At 33.9% G+C, this 23483-nt stretch overlaps 6 protein-coding genes and 1 long non-coding RNA gene across 10 annotated transcripts; 3 read left to right on the forward strand and 4 right to left on the reverse strand.

The window, feature by feature from the left end:
• Nucleotides 1-101: 101 nt before the first annotated feature.
• On the reverse strand, nt 102-2173 carry LOC106785702 (RING finger and transmembrane domain-containing protein 1-like). Of its 2 annotated transcripts, XM_014746371.1 has the most exons (5): nt 1585-1916; nt 1377-1455; nt 736-917; nt 437-652; nt 102-368 (listed from the first exon to the last, which is right to left on the reverse strand). In XM_014746371.1, the coding sequence occupies exons 1-5, from the start codon at nt 1780-1782 to the stop codon at nt 135-137; spliced, it is 909 nt and encodes a 302-aa protein (XP_014601857.1). In that variant the 5' UTR covers nt 1783-1916; the 3' UTR covers nt 102-134. The 2 variants fall into 2 exon arrangements, with proteins under 2 accessions (XP_014601857.1, XP_014601856.1); XM_014746370.1 differs by having other exon boundaries at nt 736-1455; nt 1585-2173.
• Nucleotides 2174-2325: 152 nt separating this feature from the next.
• On the reverse strand, nt 2326-5386 carry LOC106785699 (probable citrate synthase 2, mitochondrial). 2 transcript variants are annotated; one of them, XM_014746363.1, is made up of 8 exons: nt 4602-5386; nt 4310-4522; nt 3872-4210; nt 3511-3716; nt 3149-3281; nt 2893-3087; nt 2713-2814; nt 2326-2629 (listed from the first exon to the last, which is right to left on the reverse strand). In XM_014746363.1, exons 1-8 carry the CDS (start codon nt 4713-4715, stop codon nt 2417-2419), a joined length of 1515 nt encoding a protein of 504 aa, XP_014601849.1. In that variant the 5' UTR covers nt 4716-5386; the 3' UTR covers nt 2326-2416. The 2 variants fall into 2 exon arrangements, with proteins under 2 accessions (XP_014601849.1, XP_014601850.1); XM_014746364.1 differs by having other exon boundaries at nt 2354-2574.
• On the forward strand, nt 4129-15006 carry LOC106785705. The gene is made up of 3 exons (XR_001381556.1): nt 4129-4201; nt 14615-14778; nt 14930-15006. It is a non-coding gene; the product is annotated as an uncharacterized LOC106785705 (long non-coding RNA).
• Nucleotides 6122-8901, reverse strand: LOC106785704 (ras-like protein family member 10B). The gene is made up of 5 exons (XM_014746373.1): nt 8817-8901; nt 8074-8234; nt 7428-7664; nt 7116-7319; nt 6122-7015 (listed from the first exon to the last, which is right to left on the reverse strand). The coding sequence occupies exons 1-5, from the start codon at nt 8884-8886 to the stop codon at nt 6887-6889; spliced, it is 801 nt and encodes a 266-aa protein (XP_014601859.1). The 5' UTR covers nt 8887-8901; the 3' UTR covers nt 6122-6886.
• On the reverse strand, nt 11627-16350 carry LOC106785700 (odorant receptor coreceptor). 2 transcript variants are annotated; one of them, XM_014746366.1, is made up of 9 exons: nt 15865-16350; nt 15632-15760; nt 15169-15552; nt 14830-15084; nt 14489-14745; nt 13195-13294; nt 12995-13099; nt 12759-12914; nt 11627-12659 (listed from the first exon to the last, which is right to left on the reverse strand). In XM_014746366.1, the coding sequence occupies exons 2-9, from the start codon at nt 15758-15760 to the stop codon at nt 12609-12611; spliced, it is 1437 nt and encodes a 478-aa protein (XP_014601852.1). In that variant the 5' UTR covers nt 15865-16350; the 3' UTR covers nt 11627-12608. The 2 variants fall into 2 exon arrangements, with proteins under 2 accessions (XP_014601852.1, XP_014601851.1); XM_014746365.1 differs by having other exon boundaries at nt 11627-12914.
• An 819-nt stretch (nt 16351-17169) lies between these two features.
• On the forward strand, nt 17170-19411 carry LOC106785670. Its single transcript, XM_014746311.1, has 5 exons — nt 17170-17257; nt 17320-17702; nt 17780-17939; nt 18123-18613; nt 18684-19411. The coding sequence occupies exons 1-5, from the start codon at nt 17170-17172 to the stop codon at nt 18972-18974; spliced, it is 1413 nt and encodes a 470-aa protein (XP_014601797.1). The 3' UTR covers nt 18975-19411.
• Nucleotides 19412-20657: 1246 nt separating this feature from the next.
• LOC106785703 (alpha-tocopherol transfer protein-like) lies at nt 20658-23459 on the forward strand. Its single transcript, XM_014746372.1, has 5 exons — nt 20658-20807; nt 21975-22113; nt 22220-22379; nt 22500-22969; nt 23097-23459. The coding sequence occupies exons 2-5, from the start codon at nt 21975-21977 to the stop codon at nt 23246-23248; spliced, it is 921 nt and encodes a 306-aa protein (XP_014601858.1). The 5' UTR covers nt 20658-20807; the 3' UTR covers nt 23249-23459.
• Nucleotides 23460-23483: the final 24 nt, after the last annotated feature.

Raw genomic sequence — 23483 nt, forward strand, 5'->3', positions numbered from 1 at the left:
TACCAAATATTTATGTGTTATATATATTTAAAAATTTACAAAAAGTTAATTGATAAAAAAATAAATTTCACGTGGACCTTCTTCAGAAACAAGGTGATAAATTTGATCTTGTAATTTATATAACAATCCATTATTCAGTACAATTGAACAAACAATGTTGTATGACCGTTATGGTAAATTGCATCATCTGTAATTGGTGCACGACACATTGGACATAATCTTCCCGTAGATAGCCATGTTAACACGCAAATTTCGCAGAAAATATGTTGACATTTTAGAATAATTGGTACTTTGTATTCTTCACGACATATTGCACATATTCCACCAGAATTTATTAATTGTTCTGCAGATGGATTTGATCCTAACCTCTAAACGAAATATATAATTATAGAATTTTACTTAATAAATTTATCTGCAACCAAAATTAACAACGTACCTCATCCTCTATAAACCTCCATAATGTTTTAAGAAAGAATTTTGAAAATTCTATTAAATTATTTATTTTATTGATAGTATATATTGCAGTTAAGACTAGTCCTACTACTTTTTCTGGACCTTGATATGCTTCATTCAAATAATATATCCATGGTTGAATTGGTGCAAAACGACGACAAAGTTGAGATGTAACTTCTATCATCACATAATATTTTCCCTAGATAAATATTTATTATTAATAATTTGGTTTATATATGTGTTTAAAAAATTTTGTAATATATACGTACATGAAATACTTACACGTTTGTGACACGCTAGTAGTCTTATAGGTAAACAAGTTAAAATCACTTTAAAAGCAACAGTAATCAATTTTATTATAAAATCTGTTGCAATTACTGACCATACAAGCTCTGAGAGTGAAAGAGGTTGAGTCGTAGATACATTTATATCAAAAATAACATTTAAGACGAATAAACAACCTGCTATAAAGCACATAATTAATAATAAAAAAAACCAACTTCTGTTCTGTTGTTTGGCAATTTCGTTCTTAAGATCATTATTGGTATATAAGAAAGTTACGAGCAATAAAGCAATATTAATTATTCCTATTCGTTGATCATATGCGCCCTTAACTAAAAGGATTAAAATATAAGGGAAATATGTTTGCAACAGATTTAGTAATTCTACTGTCTCCGGACTTCTTTCGAGCCCATTTTGAGCTCTTCTATTATTAATATTATTGTATGCTTCTGTTGTCACTTCATTTGTTGCTTCATGCATATTATTTAAAGAATTATCATTTTTAGTATGACGATGATGGTGATGATGATGATGATGATGATGATGATGATGATGATGATGATGACTATGATTATAGTTTGTGGGTTGTTGATTGCGCATAATAATATTGTTCATTGTTTGATCATAAACATTATAATTACTTGTCGAACTAAGAATGGCTCTTGTTTGATTTTGAAGCCTTGGCAAATTTACTAGAGAACTAAATGCAGTGTAGCTTCTCTATAAAGAAAAACAAAAAAAAGAAATCAAATTAATTAAATAATGTAATACCCTTACTTGTAATTAAATATAATACAATTTTTACATGTATAACATACACTATGCCTGTTTTATGAAAAGTTTAATTACTTGAACAGAGGAAGATAAATTGGTCAAAATTCTGGAATGTTGAGGTAACCTTGTGTCAGAATCAAACGTTGGAGTATTAGTTGTACATTCAGGTGCTGAATTTGTCAAATTTTCCACTTGATTTGTTTCAGTGGTATTCGTTTTAAACCTAATAAGTCTATTTTGTAAAATTGCTAATCTCTCTTTTTCTGTCATCATATATTTTTAATGGAATATTTTTTAAAATGATATTAGAAAGATGAAGATAAGAAGTTACATTTCAAAGTCAAATTTTAAACATATTTTTGCATTAATTCTTAAACTTTTTCAATCTTTGATCCTTGTAATAAAATATTATGTAATAAATATAAAGATTAATATTTGTAACTATTTAAAATGAAACAACATTTTTGATTGCTTGTAAATTAATAATCAAAATTAACAGATAATTTTGCTGTATTTTTCTCCGGTAATATAAATTTCCAATATTTCGTAACACACGCAATCACGTCACTTGTGTATCTTAAAGACCGTGCGAGTTTTGAAGTGAAAGTTTATAGTTTAAAACGGATTGTTATTTTGCTGTGGACACAAGTGTATATATACACATAACTTGCGCGTCATAAACGAAGCGTCTATAGATTATGAGAATGTTTTTTTGGCGGGAGTAGCCATATTGTAATTATAATTTTAAACGAATACGAATGTACAGACAACTTTGAACATTATTTCATTATTAAAATACATTAAATTTGTATTCTTTCGATCACGAAAATGTATATTTACATTGATATGTATGCGTACAAAGATTTCGTTTAAGAAATATTTACAATAACTTACTTTTTCTATGAAGTTATTTTCGGTATTTGTTTAATATTCGAATTCTTTTCTTCATTTTGTTACGAATATTTCGAAGTGAATAAAAATATGTATAAGTGCTGTTTGATTTTGGCTGTTCAACCGGTGCATTGATCGCTCTAGTCCAAATGATGGAAGCAATTGCTCCCAGTGCTCGAGACATGCAGAGTAATACTTGATTAAATTTCATATCTTTCAATCCATAAAACTTTGGAAAGATTATTTAGTTATTATATTATCATTTACTTATAATAACGAGGAAAAGAAATTTCGTGGAATATTAAAAATTACCTGGAATATCGGACCAGCAATGGTGGTTTGCTCTGGAAAGATAGTTTTGTTTTTCGTATTTTTCATGAGAAATGCCAAAACTCGTGTAATCTCTTGAGAAAGCTGAATTTAATGAAAATTGTCAATAAATCGTTCACAATCATTTCATAAATTATTATCGAACTTATATTGATAACTCGCCTCTATTTCTGTATTACCAGGCAAATACGTTTTAACATGATTTAAAAGTGCCGCGTAACGTGGATCGAGAAATTGAGTTTCTTTGTATCCAATCAACTTATTTTCTTCGATGAAAGAAAGCAAAAAATGTTGTAACATTTCTTCCTTAGGTTCGGTACCCAAAGCGCTTTTTATTTTTTCTTGAAATTCCATGTACTATAGTGATATAAAAATATGATGTGTTAAGTATATCGGTGCAACGTTAGTTGTGATTTACCTGAGACATCGTTCCTGTAATCGGTTCATTTTCATAAAGCAAAACTCCTGAAGATAATGCTTGACTAATATCGAGATACGAAGCTCCAGAAATTTGTGTTATATGAACACCAGGTACACCACCATCTTCGTCGCTAAATAAAGAATTGTTGTTAAAACGTAACTATCAATAAATGTTATTGCAGCCATATTTTGGATAATAAAATATATTTTACTTTTGAAAAGGAAAAATATTATATAATTATATTTAGCGAAATTTCATTAGTTATCTGAAATACTATTTGATTTAGTTATAGATCATATTAAATGCGCGTTTACATCTTCGAATGTATCAATAATACATATTTAATTATAAAAACGTACGCATTTAAGCTGACGTATAAACGAAGAAAATCTCCAAGAGACGTTGTTCTGCCTTTCAAATCCTCCGAAGTATTGCTCAAACATTGTAAAAGAAAATCTATCCAGTCACCTTTTTCCGTCACGTTTCTCAACTCTCGACCTTTGCCAACGAGGCCGATGATGGCTGGTAACGCTGCTAATAGTTCCATACTGTCCTCGTAAATATGCTTATTGTTAGAAATAAAAGAGAAAGTGCTTAGAGGTTTTACATATCGAAAAGTTATCACATTTGACATTCTTCGAAAGACTCGTTACAACAACGACCAACGAGTCCAACTTTCAAAATCGAAATAATATTGAAAGAAAGAACGTTGTTTATTACCTCCCAATGGGTATGACTCAGAGCTCCATTCTCGAGGGCTTTTTTAGTATATTTATTCGTTTGAAGGATAGTCAAGGCGATCGAGAGTCTTCCCAATGGTGTCACATTGTCTGGTAAGTTTTGAAGAACGGAACCAACGATTCCACCGCTTGGTCCTGACCACCATTCCTTTCTTCTTTGTCGTCGAGATGACCAATCATTGATCAACGAAGTTGTTTGTTCTTGAGTCGGTACGTCGCCGGTTAAGAGTAACCAAAAAACAGCTTCGACGCTTGGAGACGTTCCTCGACGTGGAAGGAGGTTTAAAACTTCTGGGATAGTCAATCCACGGTACCTGATCTAATAAACGCGTTTATCATTTATAAGAAATATCATTTCCTTTCTGGGAAGTAATTTTTGTTTTATGGAGAGAGACTAATTGTAAGTAATTATCATTACCCCATACTTGGGATCATTTTCTGATGTTTCCCTGACCATCATGTTGACGCCTTGAAGACCGTCATATATATTGTTCACAGTAATACGACTGATCACGGATTGACCGTGTTCTTTTCGAAAATTTCTAAGGAGATCATAGTGAATCGGAATCTTTTCGCAAAGAGCTTCTTTCAAATTCGTACTCGTACTCGGGATGCCTCTCGTTGTGCTGACCTTCGTTCAAAAAATCCCTTTTTATATTTCCAACAATTCTCATATAGACAATAACGTAGGATAGTGATTATGATGAAACCTTAAGCAAATATCGTTGGCCTATATTGAAATTAGATTTATGAATGGTAGTATTTCTGTAACCTCTTTTTTGACTATTCGATACAATTTGATATCGATAATTTTTCACGAACATTTTATTGTCGGATTTTTTGTCGATAGTTCAAACATAGCTAAACAATCTTAAACGTAGAAATTTATTTTCGGCGCGAATATACTGAACGATTTAATTATATTACGATAATTTGGATAATTTTTGACTCCATCGCTCGGCCATGATTATGCCAGAAAACAAAGTAGAAACTATATGCGCGACAAACGATAGGAGGATATCTCGATTAAATGAGAGAAATTCTATTACAACAACAACAAAAACGATTCTCCTTGGAATCTTTTATTGTACGACTTCAGAATAGAGAAAATAAAGAGTCACGTTTTACACATAAAGTAACACTTCTCTCTCCTGGGTACAAAGATTTTCAACGAACACACGTCTCTTTTGTATCTCATATGTGTATACATACATACACGCATGTATGTACACATATATACACACATATGCACACATCTATCAGTAATTGATTTACGCGTCGTGTCGTTGTGCAGCGTGTATGTGACATACATACGTTGCGTAAATTGTTTTAAACAACAATCCGATGGAATAACCGGAACCAATAAACAACGATATATATGTATATCACGAAGTAAACTCACTCATTTTATCCTTAGAAGCTAAAATATAAATTTCTTCTTCATATTCATATTTTACGTATATATACATACGTATATAACAACGATATTTATTAACACATGCACCGTATATGCATATATTTGTAGATATATATATATATATATATATGTATATATATATACATACACATTTATTCAATGTCCGCGAACGTAAACGACGTCAGAACTGCTACGTTTCTTTTACTTTTTTTTTCCATCTCTTACAAACTAATGATTAATTTTCTTAAAAGTAATTATTTTTAAAAATAGATGTGTATACTATTGCTTTTGTGAGGTAACTCCCGACAGCCCATTCCTGATACAATATTATTAGGCCGCAAATCAAAGGATTTGGAATTACCTACAATGTGGTGAGATTAATTGATCGCTATTGTTAAATCTCGTGCGCGTTTACAGATTTCGGCAGTTATATAATTTTTTAATATATTCTTCTTTTTTTTTCTTTTATTTTTTTTCTTTTTTTCCCTTCCTTTTATATTCTTTCGTATGTATTTGTGTAATGAGCTTCTACGTTTCGAACATTACGTTTCACAATTCGAGCTAACGCAAAGGTCTACCAGCAGCAGACAGACCAACTCGAGTAAGCTTTATAAAATGATTCGTGTACACATTGCTTAGCATCCGGTCAACAAAAAATTCTCTCAAAATTCTCTCAAAATTGCCTAACATTTATTCGAATCACGTTCGTGCATGTATACGTGAACGTTTTTGCTTCTTGTCTGTGTGTGTTTATCTAATCACAAGGATTAATCGCACGCGTTTTACAGGGTGATTTATTTTTTTTTCAGATTATAAAACTACAAGTCTAGGAACTATTTTACAATCTGAAAAAAATTCGTTTAAAAAGTTTCGATTGAAGAAATCATTTTTAAAAGTAATCGATTGAGAAAATCACTTGGAAAGCTTTGACTCATTCTGTGTATCGTCGTCACCTATTTGGATATTGGTATTGGTTTAATCGAATCGTTTACACGCTTACACGCACGTTCATTTTCAATTGTACAATTTTTGATTATTAGTACGTACTCTATCGTTGTTTCTTATCTATTATGTATCTTTTTTTCCTCTCCTTCTTTCTCTTTTTCTTTCTTTCTTTTTTTTTTTTTCTTTTCCCTCTACGTATGAAAATTCTAACGTCAGATTATAATACGATGCATCGTTTAATTTGGTTCTCGCAAGAAACAAAACGATTTCTTATATTTTCAATTGACGATCGAGTACCTTGTATTATTCATGCACCATGAAATGTTAGATTATCACAACGATATCACACGCTCGAGTAATATGAAGTAAGAAAGAAAGAAAGAAAAGGAAAAACAATATTTAGCCAATTTACAATTGGTCCACCGATATGGACCAATCAATCCAAGACAATTGAGTTTGACGATAAACAAGTTGACGAGAAGTTTATTCGCAATGAAATAATGAAAACTAGGAGAAATGCGAAAATCATAAAAAAAGAAATCAATGCGAATTCTTCTTCGAGTCGGAGAAGAAGCAGTTTTTCCCTAAAATGCGATCGCAAAGATCGAGTACGTCCATTACGTGATCTCAGTGTCAGAGAAGAATACATTTTTCGGTGTTGTCATGTTGATGAGAACGCAAAGGCTGGGACGAGGGTGCAGGTATCGGCGATGGCGGTCTTCCTTCTACGGCTTGAATACTCTTCATTAATTCTCGAAAAACCTGTCAAAGCAAAGTACAAGATGACATTTTCAAATGAAATGTTCTATTTAGTAGATTTAGTAAAGCATATAGAGAACGTTTCGAAGAGGAAAAATAAGACCTGTACGACGCGACAGTTGAATCTTGCGCTGCACTCGACGTAACCGCATCTCCAATGTTTTCGTACGAGATTGACGATATCCCTGTACCTTGTACCGGAAGCTACGGTGCTCGAGAGCGCATCTTGTTTATTGCCGACCACTAAAAGAGGTACACCTCTCATGTCCCTCGCCTCGTAGATCTGCTCGCGTAATTTTCTGATGTACTGAGACGGAACAATGTAATATTATTTTCATTCTAATTAGAAATATTGCTAAATTTGAATTTTCCTTAGAGAGTATTTTTATCATTAATAATGATCGGTTATACGTACTTGGAAGGTCTCCTGATTGCTCAGATCGAATACGAGAACGTAGGCGGTAGCGCTCCGTAGACCATAATAACGGAAATCCGTCCATTCCAGGTGCGAACTGACGGGAAAGAACGGAATCGTAGGTAGATCTGTGATTTTCAATTCGTACAATCGATCGGCCAGTACAACGCTCGGGTAAAACGTCTCACGTTTTTCAGTTTGCCTGTATTCCTCGGAGAATTCGCTCCAAACGAATTGCTGAAGCGAATATAAGAAAATATCTGTTAGAGCTTTGAGACATAATATATAATTTCATCTAATAGATGTAAGAACAAATAAAATATAGAAATAAAAGGAAAGCTTTTAGCCGCGTTAACCGACGCTTATTCTCTTTTTCTTCATTTCGTCCTTCTATTTCCTTCGAGCTCGACACTTGCATCCGACGGAAATGACCTCCGGAAATGACATCCGGAAATGACATCCGGAAATGACATCCGGAAATGAACAGAATTCATTCGTATCTTGCAAACTCTTATCTTGTCTTCGTCATCTTTTCTTTATTTCTCACCGCGAACACGGTCATTCAACGGAATACTTTTTCTTCTTTGATTAGACATTTATCGTAGAAGAAGAAAATATTGTATGTCAATTAGAGAGGAAAGCTCACACGAATTATACTGGACTTTCCCACGCCAGGTGCCCCGAGGAAAACGACCTTAACTCGATCCAGACTGTCTGCCGGGCTTTCCTCCTCTTTCGATCCGCTTTCCACGTTTTCGCAGCTTATTGTCTCACCGCCCCTCCTCTCCAAATAATCTAGATCCAGTTCTGCGAAAGAAATTGGTTAAATATTCAAAATATCATATACAATTTGTATGATCAAATATTTTCATTGAAATCATTTGAATTTATTGAATAACTTAAAAGTACTATAAACGAAACTTCTTCACAATATATCGCGATCAATTTATTTGACACCTATTTATATAAATCATACACATTTAGGAAGTTTACGATTGAACGTACAGATATGATTTATATTGAAGTTTATCGTGACAGAATTGCACGAGTTTAGGTTAAAACTCTTTTACGAGCTTGTATTCAAAATTTATATCTAATTTACATATTCGCTTGAGATTATTGAAATGGCGCCATTAGGCAATTAGGTTGAAAAGTTCATTTGTTTATATTTTTATAGTTTTGATTTGTTCTATTTAATGATATACGAGTATTTGGATATTTGATTAAAAAATCATCCATGAGATCAAACGAGATTACCATTAGATTTTTCAATACGTTTAATTGCAAAGAATAAATAAATACACGAACAAAAGTGAACTAATGAAGGAGCGAATAAATAAATAAATAAAAGTGTTTGATCACTCTTTTCTTTCGTAGAAATTCTTTTACCGAGAAGTTTCTCATTAGCGTTGAGAAACGATTTAGAAAAAAGTTCGTTTTCTTTTTTCAGTTGATCCATTAGAACGAATTAGTAAATAGGTATGTATATAATTATTCAATATTTTCCATTTAAATAGGAAACTTTGAAGAGTTTTCCGGTGACGGTATTTCGGTGACGGTATTTCGGTGACGGTATTTCGGTGACGGTATTTCGGTGACGGTATCCTGGTGACCATCGCGGTCGAGGTTCGCGGCTCGACTGATTCAACTCTGGAGACTCAGACAGGGAGAGCAAAACGACAATACTAATTAACTAACCGTTAGGACTTCATTTTTATCCTTTTCAATACGAACTATATTCATATGATCAGAAACGGATAATTTGGTCGATCGGAATACTGAAAAAATAGAAAAACAACATCGCAAATCTTTTTTGGAAATTTGATTTTTCATTAAATATTCTAGACACAAAGATTGAAAATGATAAATTTAAAAAGGGATCATTTATATAAGTGATCTTGTTATCTAGATTCCTTATAAAATGAACATATTACGGTAAAGAAGTAGTAAAGCCTAAAAAGTTATTTCAAGGAATTTCTTTTAACTTTCTAGACGCGTGTACAACGAAAGATTTTAGTTACAATGATCGTTAGTTACAATAATATCGTCTACTTTCCAATACAGTCTTCTTTACTTATATATAATCGGAGTTGTTATGAAAAATCTTGGCTGTAACGCATTGATCATTTTGTTGTATCGTAAATAGAAAGAGAACAACAATAGAATATAAGTGAAATTAAAGTACCTTGGATATTATAATTCATTTATATTATCAATTTTTACGCGTAGAAAATAAACGTGCAAGAAACGTAAAATGACGTTTAAAAACATAATTAAAATAGAAATACGCGCGAAATGTTTATAGGTATATCACGTATAATGTTATACAATATTCATAATATACATGTATTATAGGTGCAGTATAATACTATTTACTTTTCAAAATTATTTTAAATAGATTGTTGTTTACGTTCCAATAAATTATGAGCTTAATGTTATTTATTTTCCGTTGATATTTTCTCTTATAAACGTTTGAAAATATAAAACAGTTATCTAGATAGAATTTAGTTGAAATCCAAAATGAATTAATTGGGATAGCAAAAGCAAACTCACGCAAGCAAAGGATTATGCATAAAATGGAAAATTCTATTATAAGATAAGAAATTTGTATTGAAATCTAAAAGATACCTATTTGCATAAACATTGACAATGATTGATACTTACGGCATTTTTTGGGCGGCGGGAGGCTTCGCCTCCGTCTGCCGCTCGCAGTTTTTGTCCCTATGGTTAAAGATGGATCTTGAGAATGGGTTTATAGATAGACCTTTATAGATCTGCTAGCTCTTACTCTTCCTTCTCCACCTTAATCGAATCTCGTGCAACGATGATTCAACTTTGGTGCACCCAAAACTTTGCTGGCTCTTATCGAATCTCCGTTTATGATTATTAAATTTGCTTTTATTTTTCTTTATAGTTATTTTAACAACAATATATCACACCTGCTTCTCGATAAAAGAAGAAACTTGAGTCGAAGAAGTTACGTCGATTAATGAACTTTGCATTTTTTTCATTTCTTTGTACTACCTTGTTTATGCATAACCCTGAATTATGTTTGTTTATTCGAATTTCATTCAAATGATTTACGATGATAAGTTCCGTTGCATTTTTTATTGTCGATCACGATATATAAGAAAAATGTACTAACGTTCTTTATTCATTAATTGAAGAAAATAGATCTCCTTCCCTTTGAAAGACTGTAGAAAGACAAAGGGCTGAAGATGTTGGTAGGGGTGTGGGGTGGGGGGAGGGAGAAACGCGAGATCATTTGCCAGCCTTTTTCACTATTCGCTCGAATTACTTGACAAGTTCAACGCTTCGTAATTGTAGAAGCTAAGTTTATCTTATTTACCGTGACGCGATAACAATGTTCTATAAACTATATGCAAGCACCATACAACACGAGATAAGACGAATGAAAAATATTGTAAGAAAGACGAATTATAATAATTGATTGTGTGTGCGCAGTTTGCAGTTCGTATACGAGATCAACGCGTAGAAATGATTTGATAATTATACAGGAATACCCCTGACGCGTAGCCTCGTCAATTTCAGAGCGATCTTATGTATCTCCCTCCCACCCTCTGCCCGTCTCTCTCTCTTGTTCCTTTTATTTGTCTTTTTCTTCTCTTCCCTCCTTTCTCGCCTCGTTTATTGTTTCTCGTTTATTGTTTCTCGTTTATTGTTTCTCGTTTATTGTTCGTCGTTTATTGTTCGTCGTTTATTGTTAAATAACTCGTTGAAAAATATCGTTGAACGATTTCCCAAAGAAAATGTTTTCGTCGCTTAGAAATGAGTTGCGGCATTCTGGTAATAAGCTGCGAGTTTTTTCTTTCGTACCGTTCAGATTCCTGGGTATTTCACTTTTGTCGTTTGATCACACAAAGGAATGACGATTCGATAGACGTAAGACGAATTAAGAACGAATGGGAATTGGAAAGAAGATGAGCTGGACCAAGCACAGCCACCAGTAGCAGCAGCAGCAGCACCACCACCACAACCACCGCCACCAGCATCACGCACGAGAAACCCATTCAACGAGACATCGACGACGAGGACGAACGCAAGGGGTACTTTCGAAACGATCGAAACTACCCTTCGACCGAGTCACTCTTATTCTGCGCATGCGTGCACCCACATTCGCGCCAATTTTATTTATATTCAATAATTACAACGAACGAGATCAAAACTTTCTCGAATCGTCGTTTGGAAAGATTTTTATTAGATAAATATAATTACACTTTTACACAAATGACAATTCTGTAATACTGAACGTTCATTAAATATTTAAGGATATATGTCTATCGATACGTTATATATTAAATCGCGCGATTTAATTGTACGTGTATGTTGTAAGTTTTCTATTAATAGAAACAAAACGAACGAACCTCTAATTCTCATCGCAGAGAGTAAATATTTAGTAACAGTAATAATAGTAGATAAACTTTTTGATTTTTAATTCCCTCTCTCTTTCTCTCTCTCTACACGAGTTAATATTAATCGTGCAAGTTATAGAGAAATATGAAAATTATCATTAAAACATCTATGTAATTTGTTAATCCTATTTAATCGAAAACTAGTCCGATTCAATGAGAATTGTTATTGTACTGTATTATTACAAATTATTATCTGGATATTATTTATTTTACGTATACGTAAAATCCATTTATCTTCCTATCTATACACTCGGTGTACACCGACGTCGTATGAATAGAACAAAAATGCAAATTGATCGATCGATCGTTCGTTATACATATTTTGATATAAGAAATTCGTCTTGCATCTTCGTTCTTTTTCTTAACGAGATTTTCAAATGGATAAGCAAATCACAGAATTTTTCTTTTATATTGATGATATACTATTGTCTGATATTTCTAGTCGATTAAAACAATGTTTCTTGACAAAAGTACACTAAAGATTCCTTCGTGTCTCGTATCGTCCAACAAACTGACACTTATTTCCGGTGATTTTAGCGTAATATTTTTCCCCCTTTTCTTTTTCTTTTTTTTTCAACATTTCTCTTACGTAAGCTAAATGCAGCACAGAGAGTATTATTTCTATTAAAGATAATGTAAGATTTTTCAAGAAAATAAGAATTCTTCTTATTTTGGCCGCGACAAATTAGAATTTTGGTCCTTTCGGAAAATTGAAATATGTAGTTACAATAAGATAATCATCGATCGTTCAATTGAGCTGTACCAACACCATGAAGTAAGTCACGACAGCTCCCAATACCTAGAAAGACATGGAAAAGACCATAAATCTCTCGTTATCATAAATATAACAGAGAATTGAAAAGAATAAAAAAGGGAATGCAGCTAGTTTGCATCTTACGGAAGCGAAAAGATCCAGAGAGACGGTGAAAAATTTAGCTCCGGAGATGGACATTGCTTTTTGACATTGTTGACAAACGATTTGGACGAAAGTTTTGGCCTCTTCGGAGCCATCGTACCAGTGACAGGAATAAGCAGCTTCCATAACGGATGAACTCTGTGGTAGAGATTAAACATTTATGTATAATATGACAATTGAATTTCTTCAATTTGCTAAGTACAATTGAAAAAGCGTACCTCTTCTATCAAACGATTACCGAATATGCAGAATAAAAAGACTTGGCCGAGAGTGTATAAGAGATAACCGATTACCGTGGCTGAATAGACGTCAACGGCGTTTACCTGAAAAACAATTTGACAAAAAACGACAGCGATAATAGAAAAAAGCCGATAAGTGTCGTAATACGGTTAATTATCTATCGATCGTCAAAGTTTACCTTGGTAGCTTGATATGCGAGAAGCGTCAACGTGATGGTCGTTGTTAACATGTGAAGTAGTAAAGCTATACCGTAAGCATCTCCGATCGCGGTAACCAATCTGACGTATATAAGAAATAGTCAAGTTACACGAGGTAAATGTAGAATGATACAAATAAACATATAAACAAATTTTCCTATGTACGAGAGCGTTCGATACAGAGCTTTAAAAGATGAATAAAAAAAGATCGAAAGAATGTCGTTCGATTTTCTTAGCTACTGACTTTTTACCAGTATAGTCTCCGTATACTTGAGAATACCCCAACCAAGTTTTAATTTGACCCAGATATCCGACCATATGGTATACATTAAATGTATGCGCAACTAAGGCTAAAGAACGGGGAACGCCTTATTCGATCTTCTCTCATCATTATTTTTTCCTCATTTGCATTGACTGTGTCGTCGGTTAGGAGCGCAAAAGAACGTAGCTTTCTTTCCAAATGAAATATTGTAAGAAAAAAGTCGAGATATATTTCTCTTAATTCTTTTCATTTGATTAATTATTAATGCTCCTCGTCCGCGAGCATGAAAAATGAATGCTTCGCTCAACATTCCTATTTGTGATTAGATAAATGAATAGCATCAAGATTTTCGATGAATTCAAATAGAAAGATAATCGAATTGTTGAAATAATAAGTAGGCATTTAATCGAGTCCTCGAACTTTAAAACCATGTTCAAGAACAAAAAATGTTTTTACTTAAGTTAGTCATCAGAAGTTGGGGCTACGTTTCCAACTAACTTGACTGCTAACGTCGATGAAACCTTACCGAGAGTGTAAGTATATGCGTGCGTACTCTATGAACTATACACACACAGAGAGACAGGGAGAGAGAGAGAGAGAGAGAGAGAGAGAGAGAGAGAGAGAGAGAGACACACACACACACACACACACACACACAGAGACAGAGACAGAGACAGAGACCCCGTGAATTGTCCAACGAATTGTTCAGCCTGTAGGGCACGTCCCGCGTTGCGGTCAATAACGCGCTGTTTTAGAATAAATACTTAATAGTCTCGTGGGAAAAGGTGCAAACCATGCATTCATCGAACACCCGACACGTAAATGTTCCGACCACGAAAGAACTGTGGAGGATCAGCTCTTAGCTTTTTTAAAAATTAAATATACATTCACACATATGCATAAATTAGACATTATTAGGTAATCCGTAGTTAATCCGAGTTTTAAGAGGAATCTTACCTATCGCGATATATTATTTTCTATGCAAATGAATATCGTTTGTTAGTTGAACTCACCTAACGACGTGTTTGTGCCTTTCCACCCAATACTTGATAGCACTTCTAACGAGCATTTCTTGTTTCTTGGTCAATCCATTCGGTCCTACGCCACCATTGAACGTCATTCCTGCCGTTGGTCGGAAGGTCGCCGTAAAGTCTTGTCGATTGCTGTATATACCACGGAGGTCAAGATCCAGCATACTTTCACCGCCTGGCGGAGGTTGCGGGGGCGGTTGAGTACCTTGCGTATCTCTCAGATGCTCGGCACTTCCAGCCTTGAATTTCGACGCGTATCAATTCACTGACAGGTTCAGTCAATAATAAATATTCATATATTAACGGATAGATCTTTTTCATACCTTGAACAATTCGCTACTGTTTGGTACAACCGTGTCGAGAGTTGCGCTTAATTCCATCAGAGGTTTCATAATTTGCTTGAGATGTTGTAATTGTTCGCAGGCAAACAGGAGCCACGAACAAAAAAGAACGTCGAGAGAATTCGAGTTCATCATGGTAAAGAATAACCAGTAGAATTGATAGACCAGGGTCATGACGTGTGACATGCCATGGCTCGGATCGTAAGGATACCAAGAACGAAGCATCAATCGAGGAATCTGTATAATCGTAAGTCAAGCCAAATTAAAAAAAAAAAAAAAACCAAAGGTCAATACGAATCAAGGAAAACAAGTGTTAATTACCTCCATTAAAGTGGTCTCATTAGTTTCAGGATCCGTGACTTTTTTTACAGAATCACCGACGAACGTAATACCAGTCCAGGCAAAAACTGAAAAGACCGTTGTTGCTCCAACAGCGAAGAGCAAAGTTCTCATTTTTTTCAATGCTATCGCGTGATACCTGGCATTGCTTTCGGCGAATAGTGGATGACTATTTGGATTATTCCAAATAGCCAGTACTCTATAAAATAGCTTGCTCCTGACCGCGAAGTATATTATTTTAACCACAGGATGCGTGAAGAAGAGTAAAGTAATTGTATTAGCTGTGAGATCGTCGACATCGCCGCTCTCAAGGGCTAGATTTACCCCAGCGAGACCGAATTGGAGGAGCATCAAAAATAAATGAACCTGAGAAAACGATCGATGATTGTTGGAATGGAAAACCTATGTCGTCGGGAATTAAGTCTAATTCTATTAGTATACTCACACAGCAATATATTTTCTGCATGAATTTTGTCGAATTTTCAACATAATTAAACATAAAGTGTCCACCGAATTGCATAACACGAATATTCGGCAACAAATCCGCTACCAAGCCTTGTTGTTTTAATTTCATCTACAACAACAACAACGATCAAAGTTTGAATATTTTAAATCCTGGCGTAGAGGGGCGAAACGTTATATCGATCATGTTGCGATTGGACAAGTATCATGGCTTACCTTGACGGCTGTTTTTATCCAGTCAGGTGAAAAAATTGCAAAACAACACCAGTTATAAGACACGAGATCACCGGAATATTTGGGAGTATCGCGAAGAGTATTTTCGCAAAAGTATTCACTCGAAAAAAGGAATGTTGCTATTTTATTAGCCTAACGATTGGACTACGCTATTGAACTATTTGACTTGCGACTATGTCTTGGACGCGTTGTCAATCTTGTATCACCTGCAAGCGATTTACTTGGCACCCTCTTCTTTCTATTCTTTCTTTCCCTTAGTTCTCCCTCTACTTTCTATGAAGCTCCCCACAACGAGCAACTATACGACCGACAGCCAAGAAAACCCCTTCCAAACTTGAAAGCGCCAAACGTGGACCAATCGCGTGCCGGTAACCAGGCGTAGACGTTCTAGCGACCCCTGCGGAGCGTCCCTTGACACCATGTTGTTTCTTTTATTGTCGTAGCAGCTTCTATAGACGTTTTAATAATTCAAATTTCATGCGACTCAAGTCGAGAGAGTAGACTTTTCATCGGAACCAACGAAATACAACTTCTTCTTCTTCTTTTTCTTCTTATACAACTCTTTTTCTTTCAAGTTTTAACACTCGTCACGGAAAATATTGTTATGCGTCAAACTTTGATATAACTCGGAATTCAATATATTTATATTTCTTTGCATCCCAACGAGATATTTGGGCAATATTTAAGTAATACATATATTTAAGTGGTTTTACTTAAATGGACTACTAATTTCGATAGGAAACTTTCAACTGAAAATAATCATACGCGAATAGGAGAAAATACGATAATTCGAATGACCTAAGTAATACTGGCATGAAATATGTCATCGTATCGACTAAAAGAGAGCCACAGAATAACCCCCATTCTAGTGTACACAGTTGAACATGTTTTATTATTTAGGTTAATGTACTATTACGAAGCTAGGCTACCGACCAACTGACTTCAATGACAAATCCTTAATTATATTTGCATACTTCGTTAGAACATACCTTTAGAATTACCTTTGTCGAATAAATCTCATCAATTGTAAAAAATAATACAAAGTATAAAATTAATTTTTAAAAATCGATTTTAATCGAACGCGAGATTTATCGAAAATACCATATTGCTTTTGACGAAAATCATGAAAGGAAAAACAAAATAATTTAACTCCGATGCGAGTCATTTGTCCGTTGCTCTTGGAATTGACTTATTTTAACGTTGTTCTTTTGGATTTTCTTATATGGAGATAAGAGAGAAAAGCTGACAATTGTATGAAACTTTGAGAAATCTTATTCGCAAACTAAAATGTTGAGAATTAGTTTATTATTAGTTTGTCTCGTTGGAGTTTTTACAATATTTTCTCAATCCAGTTGCTTTTTGATCGGTCGTTCAGGTATGCACTTTTTTCCCTGAAGAACAAATAACTTCATTCAATAGAAATAGATTTTTTACTAGGTATTCCATCCTTCTTGACAATACCAGAAGAATCGTTAAATTCTGTTGGAAATGTGTCTCACAAAAGTATACTGAACAACGATAGCGTGCGTGTGGCTAAATTGGCTAGATTGGGGACAAAGTCTGACGAAAAAATGACTATAAACCACGCGAAGGAAATTCAACGTAAAAAGATATTGGAGACAAGTTTAAAAAATTCGGAAGAACTGTTCGCGATTAAACCTAACACTAGTTTTTTGGAACATAACTCTAGCATGGCTTTGTCCAAGAACGTTCTGAGAAACGTTGTCTTGACTCTCGTTGACACGACTGGAAAAATAAGAGACGAGTTTTGGTATCATTTCGAGAAAATTCATTCGTTTCCAGTACACGGATATTTAGAAGTAGGAACATTTGAAATCATTTCAAATGACCAATGTACTATCCTACTAATATTACTATTTCCACTGATTTTGATTAGATCGACAATCAGGAAGGGAACGGACCTGTAAAAATAGAATTGAACGAATTTCTGGGAATATCTGGAATAAAGGAGGACGAATGCGAATGTCAGCAAACATTACGTTCACGGGTATCTGAATTATTGATTTGGGCTCGTCGAGTTAAAGATATGACGATTAGTAAGTTATACGTATATTTCTGCTGTCCCCGGTTATGATAAGAGTATAAGTCAAAATTAATAGTAGATTTTTCACAATTGAAATCATTTAATATTCGAATATTGTGACTATTTTCAATCGCGATACTTTCATATTTATATTGATACGTTATCATAATTATAATTTATAAATATCATAATTTAGGTGTTCTGTCAGCTATCAATTTCTCCATTCCCTTCGTATCCGATGTCGAAGGAGCTGCTGCGAATATTGCGAAAAAAGGTCAATCGAACAAAAACATCTCGAACGAAGTAGAACGAGTTTATAAGAGTGAATCGCTACGTAATGATTCATTACGTTCGCTGGATTCGCAAAAAGGAAATTATACGGATTTAGAAAAGTATTATCAGAAAGATGTTTCGAGTAATGGCAATATATGGGACGTGTTCGATTTATTTACCAAGATTAAAACAGCTTTATTTCGTGCTATGATCGATTCTTTAAATGGATCCACCAATAAAATGGACGATGAGTTTTCCTTTCAAGAATCTTCGTCTTTACCAACGAATTATATTGACTTGGTCGATGGAACAATGAAAAATCTAAAAATAGTCTCAGGTGACAAAGGTTACATGCTGGCACTTGTAATCCCGGGAAACGAGCTTACCTCTGTGATGGATCTCTTGCATTACCAAGTCAATATCTTTCTTTCCTTATTTCCTTACAATGAACGCTTTATTTACGATGTTTTGTTTTTCATTTCAGATCTCTCCATCCGATACGCTCGTCGTCGTGACAGAATTATGCTCGAAGGATATCAAGCATGCGTCATATTTTGCCAATGGACCAGAAGCTTCGACTCTTGATCGTATACGTACGATTAAAGAACTTGCAGATATCATTAAAAGTCTCTTAAGTCGTTCTTGTCAGAAGCAAGATTGTCGCAATGCGAATCAACATTTTCATGATATTCCAATTAGAATTGTTCGAGACACGAGTGGATCACAATTTTCGGAAAATGTTAATACCATTATGCAAACCAAATTGCTTAGATAATAATATCGATCTCTAATAATCTCTATCTTTTCTTTTATTTTCTTTTTATAGGAAAATATATCGAAGAGATTTTTAAACGATACTCTATCGAAAAAGATCGACATATCGGGCACGTCTTATATCACATTTAATAAATTTGATATGTTTATTTGCACGCTGATGTATTTGATCGCTTTGATGACTCTCAATTCGTCATAGAAGAGATGAGGTTAAGGTAATAATCATTTTCAAGGCTCGATGTTTAGTTATTTTGTACAAATTTGGCGTTGCTTCGAACGGGAAAGTGTATGCGGGAAAATGTGTATAAGGGAAATTTTCTGAATAAATAATTCATTACAACACATAATTATATACATAAATATATATATTGTAACTGATTGCAAGTAAATGTTAAGGAATAACATCGAAGCGTTACCGTAATTCGTCCAAGAGTTCAATGTACGCAAGCAAATAAACATCGATATCATAATACTTTTTATTTTTGTTACCTCACTTAAAAGCAATTTCATACAATTACACAATCGCTCGTTACGATCTTACGGTTTTCTACACACGTGAATTCACCTTTCGTCATATCGAGTTAACGCAACCCCTTTCTGACTAACAATAAGACCAAATTCTCGATCATCCAATGATTTTGTAGAAAGAAAATAAAGCGAATCGTGCAAATAGTGACATTTATTATGCTGTTAGTTGGGTACAGATACCAAGTGATTGAAAACGTTCCTTAAAACTACCCCGTAATACGGGTGCATCGCGTCTTTTTTCATAAAAAAAAAAAAAAATAATGAAAGTAATGAAAAATATAATGAAAGACGTTGCGTTATACTATAATATATATTGCACACTCTATACCATATCGTTATGGTAATTTAAGAAAGAAAGATAGATAGAGATGACGGAAAAAAGATGATTGGTATCGATGTCAAGTTATCGTCAACGGTATTTATCTTTATCATCTGTAACCGATCGCCTGATTTCATTAGAATGTTGCCTCTATGTCCTTGAAATTATTTATATAACAAATAATTATTTCAACATGTTTCTTATTATCACTACATTGTTTTATTTTTACTGTGGTAAAAAACATAATAAAGATTATATATTTGAAATCTATTGCAATAACGAGCTTACGTATGCAATCAATTTTCCAAATGTATCAATAATTCCTGGCCTTGCAACTTGCTGGCATTGTATTATATAAATAAATCCAAAATATATTACACGTTAAAATTAATAAGAGATAAGAGAAAAAATTAGTTTGGAAAAAAATGTCTTTCAAATGTCTTGAAAGTTTTGATATTAGATATTAGGAATTTACATCGGAGTTTGTAGTAACGATCAGAATAGTAGCTTTATTGGTACCTTTTATTAGTACACTACTGCTTCTCTTTTATATATTCGATAATTTGATTATTAATATTATTTCGTTTTATTCCAATCGAGTATAGGATTATTTGTATACTGCTGCAGAGTTTTTTGTTTTTTTTTTCGGGCTTTTCGAGAGAAGGGAATCCAACGATGAATCCAAATGAATGAATCGAAATAAAGAAAAATTGTAAATACAGCATTTTTTAATTGCACGATAACGTAATGAAAAACTCTCGTGGATCGAGAGTTGTTAAGTAGAGAGAAAGAGTGGGGTATAGCACGATATAAAGGAGAACCGGTCCAAGAGTTAGGTTATCCTACTCCGTCGTTCGTATAGAATCTCTTGGACGTGCTAGCACCACGAATTCTCATATTTCTTTCAATCCCTTTCCCAAACTAAACGCTTGAAAGTCAGTGCTCCTGTTATATCGGTTACCTCGCGGTATATACGCAAGATAAAAGGTGAGTATTTTTTACTATAAAGGCATATTTTATTTTATCGAGGCATGACGCACATGTTAATCATTTATTTTAATGGAATTTTCATTCACCGAGTCATTTAATTACTATTATTAATGAGTAGATAGTACTACTCGTCGTTTAGTATCTTTGATATATTACACATCTATATGTAATATAGATCTGTAAATAATATCTATATTCTAAATGAGTTACCAAGCATACGCTCGAAAATGTAAATGGAAATAGGTCATTTTCTTCGTAACTATGAAAGATTTTTCGAATACCTTTCTATTGCCTAATTTCAAATTTCATCATTTATAATAGTTTGGCAAGATTACATTTTTTGACGACCTTTCATTTCATCTATGAATACGCCAGATACATTTGTTTAACGCTAATGGAAACATTTTTCAATCGCATAAATCTTAAATTAGCGTCTTTTTGTTGATCTCTATGATTCAATATGCCATCGGAAATAAAACAAAAATAATGATTTACGCGGTATTAGAATCTCTTGGTCAGATCTCGGTCAAGTTCTTAATCGACGTTTGCGTTAATTTTGAAAAGAAGAAAAACAAAAGTTAAAAGGAGGAGAACAAAAATTGTCGTGTTTTCCCATATTAGAGATATGCACATATAAAGGTGCATTTAATGAAGTTAGTTAGAGTAAAAGTCTCCTACTTCGTGAGCCATGACAAGTCAGGAGAAAGTTAGGGTTGAGCAAGCTGACTTGGTCAGCAATAATTTCTCACATAAGCGTTATAGTACTCACTTGCGCAACCAATGTTATAGTATATTATTACGCATTACGCTTATAACAATAAAGCGCGAATAAATTGATGTTAGTTAAATTATGGCGCGCAACCAAATCGCTGAAAATCGTAGCTGTGTCGAAATATAATGGCATTCGCCTTTTTCGAAGAATTTATTTTCAAAAAAACATCTTGTTAGATCATTTCGTCAGGGTCTCGTCTAGGCCTCGTCAGGGCTTCGTCAAGGTCACGTCAGGGCTACTTTCGTTTCAAAATGATTAGTATTACTGTCGAGGAAATAACTACAATATTATTACCGTATTTCCATTATCCATTTATGTCCAGATCCATTTATATCGTAGATAAGTTACAATTAACGATAATCCTAACGCAAGAAATGCTCTTTTTTTCGCAGATGTTACTAATACAACCGAAGGATGAGATGTCAAAATTAATTAGGTCACAACTGAATGAAAATGTAACGACTCGAGATAATGATTTGAAGATGATCAAGGAATGGCTAGCCAAACAGCCACATTTACCTGAAATCGATGGTATAAAAGTATATTTCTTGTGACGAAAAGTTATTCATAAAAAGAAACCTCGAATAGAGGGAGAATCGCTTTTGATTATATTTATTTGATTTATTGTTTTTCTTAGACGACCAATTGTTAATGACGTTTCTCCGTGGATGTAAATTTTCTTTGGAAAAATGCAAAAGGAAACTCGACATGTATTTCACGATGCGAGGAGCTGTTCCCGAGTTCTTCGATAATCGCGACATCACGCAGCAGGAGTTAAAAACACCAGCCAGTCTAGTGTAAATACTCACCAATATATTATATTTAATATTCCGATCATTTAATATTCCGATCATTTCTCGATGCTCTTTTCTCTCTTACGAGGCAAATACAATTATTTACATTATAATTATTTCCAGACATTTTCCACCATTGCCAGGCTTAACGAAAGACGGATGTAGAGTTATAATAATGAATGGAAAAAGGAAAGATATAATACCAACGAATGCAGCTAATTTAATGAAATTAGTGATGATGATAGGAGATATTCGTCTGAAAGAAGAACTTCACGGTGTAGCCGGTGATATTTATATTTTTGATGCGAGCGTTGCAACACCGGCACATTTCGCCAAGTTCACTCCAACGCTCATCAAGAAATTTCTCGTTTGCGTTCAAGAGGCATATCCTGTGAAATTGAAGCAAATACATGCAGTGAATATCACACCGTTCGTCGATACCATCGTTAACTTTGTTAAACCTTTTTTGAAGGAAAAGATACGGAATCGTATTTTTACGCATAGCAAAATGGAAACTCTTTACGAGTATGTACCTAGGGAAATTTTACCTACCGAATACGGTGGCGATGCTGGACCTATTCAACCGATACATGGTATACGCTATTATCAACATTATTATTTTCAATATTCATTGAAATATTCGAGATATATATATGTGCATCTTTCCTTGATCTTTTTGCCCCTTTTTATTCGATTACTTTGTTTTATTTTCATTTATAGACGCTTGGATTAAAAAATTAGAAGAATACGGACCGTGGTTCGCTGCACAAGAATCAGTCATAGCAAATGAAGCATTACGTCCAGGCAAACCAAAGACTCACGACGATATTTTTGGTATCGATGGATCTTTCCGACAATTAACGATCGATTGAGATCATCGCGAACGAATCCTTGGAACTAATGATCGATCATGCTAACGATATATTCGTTGCTCGTCCTAAACTTATCAAGTAATTGCCCTTCGAATAATAGTCAATGTAATTACGTTAAGGAAGCATGCTTTGCATGTTATAGTTTATTTTTCTATCGATTGAATATCTTTTTTATAATATATAAATATAATCGTTAAATATAATCGATTTTGGAAAATATTTAATTAATTAGATT

The sequence above is a fragment of the Polistes canadensis genome, unplaced genomic scaffold (genome assembly GCF_001313835.1).
Source record: "Polistes canadensis isolate GaletaPanama2010 unplaced genomic scaffold, ASM131383v1 scaffold_55, whole genome shotgun sequence".
Lineage (NCBI taxonomy): Eukaryota > Metazoa > Arthropoda > Insecta > Hymenoptera > Vespidae > Polistes > Polistes canadensis.

Coding starts and splice junctions, on each gene's coding strand:
- LOC106785670 (XM_014746311.1), top strand. CDS start 17,170: ATGTTGAGAATTAGTTTATTATTAGTTTGTCTCGTTGGAGTTTTTACA. Junction 17,940..18,122: donor AGTTAAAGATATGACGATTA/GTAAGTTATACG, acceptor ATCATAATTTAG/GTGTTCTGTCAGCTATCAAT. Junction 18,614..18,683: donor TGGATCTCTTGCATTACCAA/GTCAATATCTTT, acceptor TTTTCATTTCAG/ATCTCTCCATCCGATACGCT.
- LOC106785703 (XM_014746372.1), top strand. CDS start 21,975: ATGTTACTAATACAACCGAAGGATGAGATGTCAAAATTAATTAGGTCA. Junction 22,380..22,499: donor AAAACACCAGCCAGTCTAGT/GTAAATACTCAC, acceptor AATTATTTCCAG/ACATTTTCCACCATTGCCAG. Junction 22,970..23,096: donor ACCTATTCAACCGATACATG/GTATACGCTATT, acceptor TTTCATTTATAG/ACGCTTGGATTAAAAAATTA.
- LOC106785702 (XM_014746370.1), bottom strand. CDS start 1,782: ATGATGACAGAAAAAGAGAGATTAGCAATTTTACAAAATAGACTTATT. Junction 653..735: donor TACTAGCGTGTCACAAACGT/GTAAGTATTTCA, acceptor ATATTTATCTAG/GGAAAATATTATGTGATGAT. Junction 369..436: donor GGAGGTTTATAGAGGATGAG/GTACGTTGTTAA, acceptor TATTTCGTTTAG/AGGTTAGGATCAAATCCATC.
- LOC106785700 (XM_014746365.1), bottom strand. CDS start 15,760: ATGAAATTAAAACAACAAGGCTTGGTAGCGGATTTGTTGCCGAATATT. Junction 15,085..15,168: donor ATGAGACCACTTTAATGGAG/GTAATTAACACT, acceptor ACGATTATACAG/ATTCCTCGATTGATGCTTCG. Junction 14,746..14,829: donor ACAGTAGCGAATTGTTCAAG/GTATGAAAAAGA, acceptor TCGAAATTCAAG/GCTGGAAGTGCCGAGCATCT.
- LOC106785704 (XM_014746373.1), bottom strand. CDS start 8,886: ATGGATCAACTGAAAAAAGAAAACGAACTTTTTTCTAAATCGTTTCTC. Junction 8,235..8,816: donor CGCTAATGAGAAACTTCTCG/GTAAAAGAATTT, acceptor TTTCTTTCGCAG/AACTGGATCTAGATTATTTG. Junction 7,320..7,427: donor GCAATCAGGAGACCTTCCAA/GTACGTATAACC, acceptor GTTCCGTCTCAG/TACATCAGAAAATTACGCGA.
- LOC106785699 (XM_014746363.1), bottom strand. CDS start 4,715: ATGTTCGTGAAAAATTATCGATATCAAATTGTATCGAATAGTCAAAAA. Junction 3,282..3,510: donor TTATACGTCAGCTTAAATGC/GTACGTTTTTAT, acceptor TTCTTTATTTAG/CGACGAAGATGGTGGTGTAC. Junction 2,815..2,892: donor CTGGTAATACAGAAATAGAG/GCGAGTTATCAA, acceptor CATTAAATTCAG/CTTTCTCAAGAGATTACACG.